Here is a 13998-nt window from a genome sequence, read left to right as displayed (position 1 = left end):
TGATCCACACTTTTGCTAGTATTGATGCTTGGTAGGGACACTAATGCTGTCATAAGAAGATCTAAGCTATTGATGGCTTAGTTTGGGCTCTTCTTCCCTCTTTGATAATAAACATATTTTTGGCATCCTTCCATTTCCAAGTAACAAAGTTACAGCCCTTCTCAGAAAGCCTGACAGGGAAAGGGATAGAGCTGCCTGAAATGGGGAGACTAAAGTAAAGCTCACAGTTTGTTATCTGTGCACAGGAACAAGTGACCTGATGTTAAAAAAAAAAAAAAAAAAAAGCCATTTCTGCTGTAGGGTTGAAGCAGCTCTGGTCCTAATCATTTAGTTGCTGCAAAGCACATGCCAAGATTTCAGGCAGCAGAATTGCTTGGATCATTTCCTACACACTTTGCAGAGTGGCAATTAGCAGCACAGTGGCATTAACAAGACAGCTTTACGTGAGCTTTCAAAGTGAAAACATAAAGAATCCCTAAAAGACCAGCTACTTGTAAAATGTGAGAGGGAAGCTGTAGGCCTGATTTTTCCAAGGTGGGTGCAAGGCTTTGCCCGCAGGCAGCGTGACCATCAATCAGAGTCACCCGCCACCCTCCACACCTCCCTGGCTCCTCCAAGGAGGGGAAACCTCCTGTATTCTGCACTCGACCTTTGTGTTGCCTTTCCTGCATGGGGATGGATGCCACACGGCTCCAAGTGCCCTCTCATCCACATTTGCCGTAAACACCCAGAACACCTGTTTGCTCTGACTCACCCACTCCTCACGCAGACTCTCCCTTTTTTTGACAGCAGACCTCACTCAGGTAGTATGTGCTGCTAATATCCTTTCAGGACCATGTAATAACATGCCTTCTATCCAATTCCTAACATCCTTCAATCAGCTCAGCCAGTGGGCTAACTGCTTACGCTCCTGTGATTTATATAAGTGCAATTAATTTAAACTGCATCACCCCGGTGCTATGCTGGTGAAAATGCCCCGAGAGGGAGAACCTCACTGGTGAATCAGAGCCTTTACTTTTAACAAACACACAAAAGAACAGATCCCGAGCCAGTGAAAATCTGCATGGCTCCATTCATTTCAACACACAAACTTAAACCAGCTCAAGGTCTGAATCACAGCTCATGTAACAGACTATTTAGATACAGACTAATGCCTCACATCCTGAAATGCAATGCTTTCCCAGAGCTGGCAGGGGACAGGGACTTGTCAGATGGAACAGAGCTGAGAGGGAAGCAGGACCGCAAATGAAACCTTTAAAAAATGCTATGTGGATTTCTTCATTTCTGTGGAGATGAGGAAAGTAACAGATTGTGCCTCTGCAAGCATTGCTCTCTCTTCTGGAAAAACCACCTCTGTTCCTTTTGCCCCAGCTGCAAAGCAAGTAACCTGCAAAGTCACTTTCTTTGCCATTTTCCCTTTCCTCCCATAGCCTGCGTATGTTCCCTGCCACTTGGAAATTCATATGGCACCTTTCACTAACAGACACAAGAGTCAGATGATGAACAGATGAATCTTTTTATTCAGTTCTTGAAAATGGCTAACTTTTCCCTGCACTTGTTTTGGTATTCCCCAAGATTAAGAAGTCATGCAGCTTGACAAAGCACTTTGCTCTTGCATGTCTTAACATACCCATTGGGCTTTTTTTTTTTTTTTTTTTCTTTTCCTTCACATCTATTCCAACACCTGCTGCAAAAACGGGCTGGGGTGGTCTCTGTAAAACACTCTCCACGCCTCCTGCCAAGAGGAGAGAGAGCTCCAGCATCACACCAGCACGGCATGCCGGTATGTGCCCAGGCAGGTGGAGGTAACACACAACCAGGGGGGGAAGGGGTGGGGTGGGCAGACCAAGAGTCAATCAGAGTGTAATTTGTGCTAGAAATTTAACAGCGCTCAGCTGTCCATATTTCCAAAATGCAAATATTTTAAAATTAAAAAACCTATCTGTGACTAAATATCTCCTGTAAATCAATCTAGATAACCAGAACACTCTGTGGCACATTTAAGAGACTTTCATCTTAAATGAAATACATAACATAGATTAAACCTTCATAGGAAATCAAGAGGTCCTAAAATATACTAATGGAGAAGGGCATTTAAGAGACATTTAGATTACACAGTCTATAATTTTGGGGGGTTTGCTTATCTATGCATCTTTTAACTGCTTTGGATAATTAGGAAAATTTCCTTGGCAGTGTCCTAAGAGGATAGGCAAAAGAGTGACATAACTACTCCCCAGGAAGGAAAGGTCGAGGTTTTGCATTCTGCAGATTTTTAAAACAAAAGAGAAAATATTCTTCATATGAGCAGTCTGAAGCAGTATGCATATTGTATAAAGACTATCACCCTCCTCTGAAATATAATGCTCCCAAGGCTTCTCCATCTCCTTGAATTCTCTTGCAGAATCTGTCTGGTCCTTCTGTCTGAAAGGGTGGAGGTCAGGGAGGCAGGCTGCTCGTCTCCAGCCTCTCCTGAGCACAATTCAAAGGCAGCTCCCAAATGGAGCAGGCACACATTCAGTTCAAAGCCTCCCATTAGGTCTGCCGGCCAACTTGGTATCTTGTAGTGTCGTGTGTGTGTGTGTGTGTGTGTGTGTGTGTGTGTGTGTGTTTACCCCTTCTGCTCTTAGTGAACAGCTTGTCCCACTGTAATTCTCCTATCAAACATCTGGAAACCAGATTCGTTTAAAAGAGAAACAAAAAGAGAAAGAAGAATAAAAAAGAAGAAAAAGGGGGGAAAAAGGAGGAGGGGAAAAAGAAAAATGGGGGGAAAGGGGGGGGAAGGGGCAAAAAAGGGTGGGAGGAAGAAGGAAAAGAAGTTTCAGTGCCTATTAGTTATCCAGGTCTCTGTCAGAAAGGAAAAAATATATATATATTTCAGCTGAATCAGTAAACTGACCTTTATTTTCAAGAATTTTGAGCAATACAGTTTTGTAGACTGCAGTTCTACAGAGCCACATCCCCCCACTTCGGAGCAGGGTAACGCGCTCTGCTAGAGCTCTCTCCCCCGTTCACAGCTGTCTCCAGCGGGAGGAGCTGAAACCTGAACCAAGCCCTCCGAGTGGGATTGGATCCCTGAGCCAGCAGCCCCAGAGCCCTCCCAGAAAAACAGCCTCTTTGGAAAAGTGCTTGAGAACATCCCGAAGCGATTGGAGGAGCGGAAAACCCTTCCCCCCTGCACCTGACTCGTGGGTATTTACAGCACTTTTCAAGGCGCCTCGGCAGTGCCGCTGCACAAGCGGGAGTGGATGGGCTGCGCGGGGCCGGCAGCGCCGTAGGGACCAGGAGCGGGACCAGGAGCAGGAGCGGGACCGATGCGCCCGCAGTGACCCCGCGTGTGCCTGCGCTGCGCCGCCCGGGACCGCCACAGCCCCCGCAAGGACACGGAGTCTGCGAGAAGCACAAAGCCTGCATCCAAAATGCCACGTTCCTTCCTGGTCAAGAAGCATTTCAATTCATCCAAGAAGCCGAACTACAGCGAGCTGGACACTCACACAGGTAACAGAGCGGAATCGGGTGCCGCCGCGTCGCTTCTGAGGCTGCGGTCGTGGCGTGGCAGTGCTGAGGAGGGTGGGATTGCTCTGCAGGCTGCAGGGGACGGGTTAGCTCATTGCTTGCTCTATTTTCTCCCGCTTACAAGGAGGGAGTTTTGAGAGATATGTCAGTGCTGACCAAAATGAATCGTGAAAGTTTGCTCGTCCACTTGAACTCAAGTTGCTTAGAAAGCATTTGGAGTTTTCCTGTTCTCTCTCTGTTGGTGGTGGAATTGAAACTTTTATTCAAATACTTCAGGAAGTTTCACTGCTTCATTGTGTCAGGCTGCACAGATTTAGAAGCAGCATGCTGCCTTGGAGGGACTCTCCAGCTGCAACTTGCCTGTTCAAGGGCACTGTCTCTACCCGTCAGAATATATGTATGAAACAGTATTTCCTGAATCCCCCTTATATTCAGATTACCCTTCTGAGTGTTTCATTTGTGAAGCTTTTAATCCTTCAAGTGTTAATTTTCCTGCTTTTTGAAATACGCTTTGGTTCTCTTACCTTAAAATGTTCTTCTCTCTCCAGTGATTATATCCCCATACCTGTACGAAAGCTATCCAGTCCCTATCATCCCACAGCCAGAGATCCTGAGCTCAGTAGCTTACAACCCCATTACTGTGTGGACTACAACTGGGCTGCTACCGTCTCCACTACCCAATGACCTCTCTCCGCTCTCTGGATACCCCTCATCTTTGGGAAGAGTCAGCCCACCTCCACCTTCTGACACCTCCTCCAAAGATCACAGCGGTTCAGAAAGCCCCATCAGCGATGAAGAGGAGAGAATCCAGTCAAAGCTTTCAGACCCTCATGCAATCGAAGCCGAAAAGTTCCAGTGCAGTTTGTGCAACAAGACCTATTCGACTTTCTCTGGGCTGGCCAAACACAAGCAGCTGCACTGTGATGCCCAGTCTAGGAAATCCTTCAGCTGCAAGTACTGTGACAAGGAGTATGTCAGCCTGGGAGCGCTTAAGATGCACATCAGGACCCACACGCTACCTTGTGTCTGCAAGATCTGCGGCAAGGCTTTCTCTAGACCCTGGCTACTTCAAGGACACATTAGAACTCACACTGGTAAGAGCAAGCGTTACATTTGCAGTTTCTTGTTGCTATAACATCGGGATGCCTTTTTTGATATTTTTCTCCACAGGTGGAAAAACCAGCATGGTTTCTCAACTAATCTTGAAATGCATCCCCAGAATTTCAAATGAATCATAAAAAGGCTAAATTCTCCTTCTTGCAGGGAGAGGGGGAAGGTGGGAGTGGGGGGGGTTTAGCATGGTGCCATAACTGCAGGCCAGATACTGGCATAAATCAGCATTGCTTCCTTGATAATTTTAGGATGGTTTAGACAATTTCCACTAGCTGAAGCTTTTGCTTTAAAGATTTTATGTTAACTTTCAGGCTTTGGAAATTGCTAACTTTGAGAAGGCTCCAGCTGACTCTGAAATCAGGCAGCAAAAAACAGGCAATGCATGAGGGGCTGCTTTCTGACTCCTTAAGCAGGTGGCAAGTTTTGCATGCACTACCTCAAGTTGGAAACCCATCATCAGCAATGCGGTTGGGTTTTTTCTATTGAGGCAAAAATGGGTTTTGAGTATAACACTGGGTACAATGTAATGTCTCTACAGCTGTTTGCTGCTTTTCAGACAAAGCCCTTGTTCCCCAGTAATTCACAGAGTCTAAGCAGAAAATGTTCTATGAAAATGTTTGAAAATTTTGGATTGAGCCCAGTGTAAAGGTATTGCATGCACCTGTAGATGCAGACAGTGTCAGCAGCTTGTTTTCAGAGGCTGCACTTTGCAACATATTCTCAATAGACTGGAGTTCTGCAAAAGAGCCAGCAGTGCTGAAAGCTGCTGTATCTGTGGCCTGATTAACTTATTACTAGACATTTTTTTCTTATAACAAGTCATTTATGTTTGTTCTTTTTTTTCTTAGCATAAAAGCTGGTTTTATATGTCCCAAACATATACCTTTTTTTTCTATATTTTTAAGATTTATCCTATTTTCTCTTGATGTTTCCTTTGTAGGAGAGAAGCCATTTTCCTGTCCTCACTGCAACAGGGCTTTTGCAGACAGATCCAATCTGAGGGCTCATCTGCAGACCCACTCAGATGTGAAGAAATACCAGTGCAAAAATTGCTCCAAAACTTTCTCCAGAATGTCTCTTCTGCACAAACATGAGGAATCTGGCTGCTGTGTAGCACACTGAGTCATGCAGTCAATGTTTACCTGGACTTGATGCATTTCTCAACTTCTGTTCTAAATGATAAGTGGAAATCCAAAGGCGTTTTCTCGTCTACTTTTCAGCCAAAAATAAAAAAGCAAACCAAAAAACAAAGAAACCAAACCAACAAACCAACACACCACCAAACAAGCAAACAAATAAACAAGTGGAAGAACTTAGAATGTCAGTAGAAATGAGCTTTAAGTAGTTTCTGTTCTGCCATACATTTGCATTCTTAAGTGTGAATTCTGAAATAGGGGGAAAGACGCCATGCATGACATTTCAAGTAGATCTAAAGGAAGAAGCATTATCAGCTTTCTTTATAGATGAAGCCAAATGTAGGTCGTCTTTTCTTGCTTAGAAAAGGCTTCAAAGTTAACATTACATTCCTGCCAAGCCATTTCAACCAAAGAAACAGTATTTTAAGTGGAAATTTTAATGAAAATACTACCCAAGTGAATTTCGCTAGACACCATTTATCTCAGGTGCCTTAAAAAGTATTCCAAGTTTACTTAGTAAATGTTTAATATTATTCATTGCTGTGTTTTTTTATTTTATTAGGAGCCAAGGCCTTCATTAATGACCTGAAATGCTTTAAAACTGCATAACTAAAAGAGGGAAGAAAGTATAAGAGAATGTACGAAAAAATTAAAGCCACAAATTAACTGCATGTGCCTTAAAAATAAATAAATTAAAAAAGGTAATACTGTAGCTTCAAACATTCCTGGTGCATGCTTGACCATACTTTAATATGGAATAGTTCCTCTAAACTTCATTTTTGTTTTTTAAAAACGGGAATAAGTGCAAGAGAGGGGATCCACGGGAGTTTTACAATTATTTTTTTTAATGCACAAAGGAAATGCAATATTTTCAGCATTACCCCTCCAAGTGCCTTTTTATTGATGATTTTGTAAAATATGTCGACATAATGTAAATATTTTTATTTTTATATGATTGAATGTGTTATGAATGAAAGCAAATTGTTGCCCATAGCAGCATCTATAGATAACTTGAAGAAAGTGTGAAGTGAAATTGATGTTGTTTTCTAGCCACTTTTTTACAATAAACATTTTTAAGTAAGATTTCTGTTGTTTGTTCTGATTAAACAACTGTGTACACACTTTGGAGACAGAAAAATGTGAATGTCTCTACATGATCAAATGAAGATTGAAGTGAATTTCACATGTGAAGACTGACTCCACAAGTTCTAAACATTAGAAAGGAATATATACATCGCATTTAAAATACTTTAAACCTTACAGTGCATTTCTCTATTCAATGCTCTAAAACACTTTTCTTCTACTTACACTTGACAACATTGTGAAATATATTTTATCAAAAACATTTAAGAGCAATGCATTTTTCTTGCATTTCAACAGGGGAAAGGGTGCTATTAGAGAGGCCTTGTAGTACTTTCCCTGAGACTTTCACATCAGGGAATACAGGCCTGATCCAAAATTCATTAAAGTCAGTGGAGCCTTACAGGAGTTCAACACTCTTTGCATGATGCTCTTTTAAAGTAGTAGTCAAGTGACAGTATAATATACTTTATTTGGCAATTTCAAGATGATTAAAGAGATTTTATTAAAATGTATTACATATCAGAACTGTCAAGAGAATGCATCACAAGTTTATATCAGCTAATATATCAGAGGAAAGAAATTATTCCGTAATAAGTAGAAATCTTTTTCCTTCAGGTGATTTGACTAAGTACTCCAAGATCTGAACTACATGAAAGTATTACAACTCCAACAAATCACATCTCATCATTGCTGACTGGTGTGAAACAACCCCATTTTCAACTTTTAGCAAAGTACAAAACTAGAGAACAGACAAGCACCAGCTGGCATCCAGTCTGAAGACGGTCATGTCTACACTAGGGTACCAACCAGAACAAGTAATAGCAAAAATAAAATTCCAACAATTTACCAAGAATGTTACTGATGTGTAAACGCAAGGTGAACATTTCTTGAAAAAAATGTATGTTTCAGCAAAATAATTTAATAGATCATATATGCCTCCTGTCTCCTCCAGGCCAGTTCTGGAGGAGGGATTCAGCAGGACTGCACTGGAATAATGCAGGCAATAGGGGGAAGTTTTGCACCTTTTCTCCACAGAAAGCATGATACTGAAAAATGAAGCTCAAGTGAAGCTTTCATATTCTCCAAGCATTAAAATAATGATTCCCTAGGAGCTGCTAGGGTTTTTTTGGTTTTTTTTTTTTTTCCTCAGGAAATAGCTGGTGAGTTCAAGAAAGATAGGGTTAGTGGGAATTTGTGAGGTAACATTTCAAAATGAACGCATGAAGGCATCAAATACCCTTGAAAAGTTTCATGTGGTTTCTCTATTGATTTGCACTTCCATGTCATTCGCTTTGAAGTTTGTAGGCTCCAGCAGCTCTTTGTGCAGCTCCTTCTTCCCAGAGCAAAGTTTACTGAAGTATGAGTAAAGCCCTGGCAGTCAACAGCTATTTGTACTGTTCTAGGTTTGCTCTCCTGTGCTGTGCCACAAAGATGTTTCCATTGTTTTAATTCACACTTTAAATTCTCTACGCCCATAGTAAATTAAACAGTATAAGAGCTTGACTTCTGGAGTGAGTGTAAATGCTACTGCTGTCCTCAAGGGAAATCAGATGAAAACTTCATCAAAATACAGTATGCTAAACCAAACACAAGTGGAACTGGTCTGATTTGGAGATGACAATTAAGATATGCTACTTTGCATGCCTGTAACACCTGTAGTCATAAAACACAAAGATGGGAAAGGCTAGAAGCTCTTTTGGCTCATCTTTGTAATTGAAACAGAACACTATCACAGATCCCAGCTCTCTGTCCAGTTGCAGCATAAACTTCCCAAGCAGCTAAATTTCTCTGCTTTTCCTGTGTGACTGCTTTCTATTCCCTGTCAAGACTTTCTCTAAAACATATTCCATTAATAGTTTTACCTCATTACCTTAGAAATGCCCTTCTGCACCTGCACAAGCTATTTATCAGTGTAAATTGAATTCTGTTCTGAGCTTCTGGTTGATGACTCCTATGACTTTCTCAACACACAATGGAGAAGCTCCCTCCAAGGTCAACCTGCAAATTGAATCTCTTTGGCCATTGCAACACTTTTCACAACACATCTCTTGTTCTATATCCAAATAATCTTTTAAATTTTTTAAATCTTTCTTAGGAAAACATGGTCCCTGTACTCAGAATATCTTGACTGCCTCTTTTCTGAAATTTGTCACTTTTTTTTATTTTTTGAACAATATGTGCTCCAGGTCCTTCCTTTACAATGTTCTATCAACCTGCTTTCAATGTTCTTTCAGTGTTCAGAGAAAAGTGAAACTACCTCAGCACTTGTGAAGTTACAAGTTAAATATATTAATTTCTCAAGGCTGAAGGCAATAATTGATTCACTTTGGTTTCCATGTGTTTCTTCCCTTGCTTCTGTTTGGGCATGCTTTTCACTTCAGAGGCTGCAGAATGAAGGGAGATGTGCATTAAATGAAGAAGAACAAAGTACACTTTTAGGCTCAAAGCACTGCAATTATCCTCCCATGTAATGCAGAGTTAGGAAAAGCATGTTATACACTCACCAAAGGGTTAAAAGAAGTGCCTCTCAGATTAAGGCACCATGAAATCTTTCTTCTATATTTCTCTCTATTATTTGGATTATTATGGTTCCTGTTGTCATTGAGCAAACTCAGGGCCTATTACTGTAAGCCCCATAAAATCATATAAAAATGAAACACTGTAAAGATTCCATATAAAAATGAAACACTGTAAAGATTCCATAATTTCAAGTAAAAAGAAAACAATGGGAAACCTGGTAATTTAATTCTGATGTCTTCTGCCACAGCTGATTTCCCCTGTCACAAAATAAATCAATATTTAATTTGAAAACTTATTTTTATTTTTGAATAAGACATTTTCACTTATGAGTATTGTTGCTTTGGAAATAATGGGTTTTACTAGCTGTTCCAAGTGTTGGGATTTGTCTCTTTAAAGTAGGTGGTCTAAAAGTTTGATTATATGAATTATAACTCTGGTTCACAGAAATATGAGGAGTAGAAGGTGAGAAGTGCACTCCAACCTGAATATATTGTAGTACCAAATGATAACTGCAAGAAATAAAAACAGATTTTTCAAGTGAATCGTGGATCATGGAATGATTGAGGTGGGAAATCACCTTTGCATATTGACTAGCCCCAGCCCCCTGTTCAAAGCAGGGTCAGGAGAGCAGATTACCCAGGACTGTGTTCAGATGGGGCTTTGATATCTCAAAGAATGGAGACTCCATGACCTCTCCAGGCAACCTGTGCCAGTGTTCAGTCACACTTACAGTACCAGAGGGATTTTTCTTTCATTTAAATGGAATTTTCTGTACTACAGATGGTGTGCACTGCCTCTTGTCCTGTCACTGAGCAGCATTAAGAGTCTGACTGTAGTCTTCACTCCCTCACATGAGGAATTTATACACATTAATAAGATCCTACTTGAGCTTTTTTCTTTTCAAGCTGTCTCAGTGACTCCAATATGAGAAGTGCTCCAATCTCTTAATTCCCTCTGTCATCCTTCCCTGGACTCTGGTATTCTCATGTCAGCCTTGCACTGGTGAGCCCAGAACTGGACCTAGTGCTGCAGATGGGCTGCACCGGTGCTGAGTGGAGGTGGAAATACCATTCAGTTTCTCATGGGAGGCTGACAGGATGCATAAAACTTGTGGGAATAGCCAAAGCAGTAGAAAAGAAACAAATACGATGCTTGCGTTCTCTGTTGCTTTTTCCCAAAATCTTTCATTCATTTTAAATATATACAAAGTCCTCAGGAACCTTGAAGGTTGTGGAGTGTGGGGCTGTGTTTTCCAGGGACAGCAAGAATTGCAGACGACAGCATAAGGGTGCCTCAGCCAAACCGGACTAGAGATTAAAAAAAAATAATAATTAACAAGTGCATAATGGTGCTGTTCTTACATGTTTGTCAGTTTGGTCACCTTGATCCTCTTCACTTACCTTTCCAATACTTCAAGAATGTCATTCAAAGCAATGGTTTTTTTTTCTTTTTCTGATGCGCTCATCATTTTGGGTACAAAAACATAAATAAGTGTTCATTCATGGTCCTCCTTCTTTTGTTCTCCCCACATCTCTGCAAGACAAAAGTTATGCAACGGTTGGCTTCTGTTATATCTGTCACCTCTATCCCTTTTACCTGGGTATCAAATATTCCCATCCCTTGTTTGTGTACCTCTTTCTTCTACCGTCCAGTGCATACACTAAGTAACTGCAAGGATAAAGGTCACAGGCAGCCCTTGCTAAGAAGGAATAAAAGACCTTTTATATCTTTCAGTTATACAATCAAATTTTTAATTTTTTTTTTCAAACAAAGACATGGAAAACAGGAATCACATGAATACCAGCTCAAATTCACATTTCCAATATTTTTATTAGCCTTCACTCTGTAAACTTGGAAAAGCAGTGGAGGTACAGGCTGATATTCGCACCTTTTTTCACACAAATAGACATAGAGCTGCACATTCAAACACACGAATCCTTTCCCTTCAGCCCTGGCTTGGGGAATCTACTTCAGAAAATCCCTCAGAGAGGTGCCTCATTTTGTTGCTAGAGTACCCCTCCATTGAAAAAGTGGATTTAAATGCAAACATAAGGGTGTTGTCTGGCAGGACAAAGTCAAAGAAATTCTTCAAGCTGTTTGTCCCTCCACTTGGCATAGGAATGACTGAGAATGCCACATGTTCTGGATCAGAATAGCTTCCTAGAAGTTTATTTTACCTATCCTATAAAACAAAGCCTTTTGCCAAACCAAGGGCGACTACAGAAAGCCAGTCTTCCCTTTGCAAAGCCCCTGCATTCTCCTTACCTCTCATGTTTTAGCCCGTTCCATAACTGCTTTCCCTGCCTTGCAAAGGAATCATCTCCTTTCCAGATGCATCAAACAGGGAGTCAGAGTCAGGGGATCATGGATCTTTTAATGCTAGGGAGATGTGGGCATTGCTGTGGCTTCTGCACAGCCCTAGGCATGGGAATGAACAACAAATGTTCCGTGCTGGGCCATCAAACGGCAGCAGCCCCTGACCATCACCTCTCCACACCTTTCCAAAAGCATGACCTGGGAATGCAGCAGCTTAGTCTCACAGATCCCTCTCAGAGAAGTGCCCACATCTCACTTAGTCCAGTGGGCTCCCAGTGCAAGCTCTGAACATCTGAGTACCATCAGACATCTGCTAAGTCGCTAATAAAAAGCATTTAAAGTATAAAGTTGCACTGCAATTAGCTCAGATTTTGCACATGTCCCTAAACCAAAGAAAATTCTTTTGAATGTAACCTGCCCTCTCATGTGGGCTGGCAGATCATCCAGAGCTGACAATGAATAAAGAGTTAGAAGAATGAAAAGTGACAGTTATTAAGTAACTTCAGTAAAAATTGAATGAAAAACAATCAGCAACTCAAAGTAATAATATTATGCATAAAAGACTAATAAAAATCCCCCCATCTCAGTTAAAGCTTCATTGTATTTGGCATTAAGTCATTAATTTTTTACATTTTTAAGCATTATAAAAAGATATTTTGCAAGACAGTTCACCAAGATTTATAGCAAAGTATTCACTATTCATCTGTAATACATGAAACCAGGCCAGGTTGCTATGTCCTAAGGAAATTGAAAAAATAATCCTGTGACTCGTGATGGACATTTCGTGGTGTTTTTAAAACAGCTTGGCATCTCAGCCCAGATCTTAACTAGTTCTGACTGGGCAAGGCCAACACTCAAAAACTGTCAGGATTTTTTGACAGCTCTCACTTAATGACAGAAAAATCTTTTTTTATTTTGAAAATGGCTTTCTGCTTCTACGTAGTCTCAAGAAATTGCTCCACCCCTCTTTTCTGTCCCCACTTTTCCGACTATTGGCAGAAAAAAAAATAGTTGCAATAATTTCATTTTCCAGGGACCTTTTCTAAGAGGTTTGAAAGTCATGGGTGTAGTCTGGTGGTCACAGGAGATGACTGAGAGCTGGCCCTGAATATTTGAACCAAATGCTTTGTCGTTCCACAGACAAATACTCCAGCTTGTCACACTGGCAGGGCAACAGGAGTTCTGGGAATAAAGATAAGACAAAAAAGGTCCCAGGGACTGTTGGGGTGTCAGCCTTCAATTAATAGGAGAATGTGGTAGTTAGTAGATATTTAAAAGCATTAAATATCAATTACAAATAATCTTCCAGGTCAGTCTTCTGTAGCAGGAAAAACTCAAAAATTCAGCGTGGCTTAGCTTTGAGAAGAAATTTTGACTCAAGACTCATCTGATAAGTCAGGTATATCTCATCATTGCTCTTATTGCCACAAAATATAGTCAGAACTAAGGCTGTAGTAGATTTTTTTTTTTTTTAATTGCACATGTGGAAATTACTGAGAACAGGAACAACCAAAATCTTGATATACTATATATATTTTTGTATCTATATAAAAGCAAGTAAAATTAAATATGTGAAATTAAAGTTGGGGAAATATTTTATGAAACAGTTCTGCTAAAATGCTGGTTAGTTTTCAAGTTAGCCTAAAACTTTTAACCAAAAACAAAAATTCCATTGTTTTTCAGCTTTTAGAAGCAGGTGTCTCAAGTATATGATTCTTTTCCAGTTTAAAAAAAAAATGAGTATACTTCCTTTTTACCAAAATGGCATAGATCCCTGAAGGAAACTGAGTTATTTTGACAATCATGATAGAAAGGTCGTTCAATTTTTATGTCTATGTGTGCCATTCTGGTGGAAGCAACTCTATGCACAAGACATCTTGGGATTGTCCCATACAGGGGTTTTCTCACCTTGAACTTTGCATTTGACCATGTCAAAAGGTTTTGAATCTACCTGGACATTTGCTGACAGAAATGGAATAATCCCCTGCTGCAGTTTAATCCCATGTACTGCATCACATGTATTGGTTTCGCTATATAGTGCTAAGAGGGGAGCATAGCCAGAAGTTTGCAAGCCTAGGTATCTTGTTCTTTCTAATAAACTGACCTATCTATCCATAGAGCCCTATGGATACTTTCTTCAGGTAAATCCCTTTTTTCTTCCTCTACAGTTGCCCAGGCTAAAGAAGAATTAGAATTTTCTGTGATGAATTCTTGCCTTTTCCTGCAATGCTACAGTTTTTATGTCACTGTGCTAACAATGATGAGGCTGCAATTTGTAAATTTCTGTGGTAAATTTACAGCCTTTTTAACATCTTTC

At 40.6% G+C, this 13998-nt stretch overlaps 1 protein-coding gene across 1 annotated transcript; it reads left to right on the top strand.

The window, feature by feature from the left end:
* Window positions 1-3183: 3183 nt before the first annotated feature.
* SNAI2 (snail family transcriptional repressor 2) lies at window positions 3184-6845 on the top strand. Its single transcript, XM_071419230.1, has 3 exons — window positions 3184-3495; window positions 4062-4607; window positions 5567-6845. The coding sequence occupies exons 1-3, from the start codon at window positions 3417-3419 to the stop codon at window positions 5746-5748; spliced, it is 807 nt and encodes a 268-aa protein (XP_071275331.1). The 5' UTR covers window positions 3184-3416; the 3' UTR covers window positions 5749-6845.
* Window positions 6846-13998: the final 7153 nt, after the last annotated feature.

This window comes from Agelaius tricolor, unplaced genomic scaffold (assembly GCF_023055355.1).
Source record: "Agelaius tricolor isolate 1412-34295 unplaced genomic scaffold, bAgeTri1.0.p SCAF_2, whole genome shotgun sequence".
NCBI lineage: Eukaryota > Metazoa > Chordata > Aves > Passeriformes > Icteridae > Agelaius > Agelaius tricolor.
The sequence above is the reverse complement of the archived record's forward strand: the minus strand, read 5'-3'. Positions and strand labels throughout refer to the sequence as shown.

Coding starts and splice junctions, on each gene's coding strand:
- SNAI2 (XM_071419230.1), top strand. CDS start 3,417: ATGCCACGTTCCTTCCTGGTCAAGAAGCATTTCAATTCATCCAAGAAG. Junction 3,496..4,061: donor CGAGCTGGACACTCACACAG/GTAACAGAGCGG, acceptor TTCTCTCTCCAG/TGATTATATCCCCATACCTG. Junction 4,608..5,566: donor ACACATTAGAACTCACACTG/GTAAGAGCAAGC, acceptor TTTCCTTTGTAG/GAGAGAAGCCATTTTCCTGT.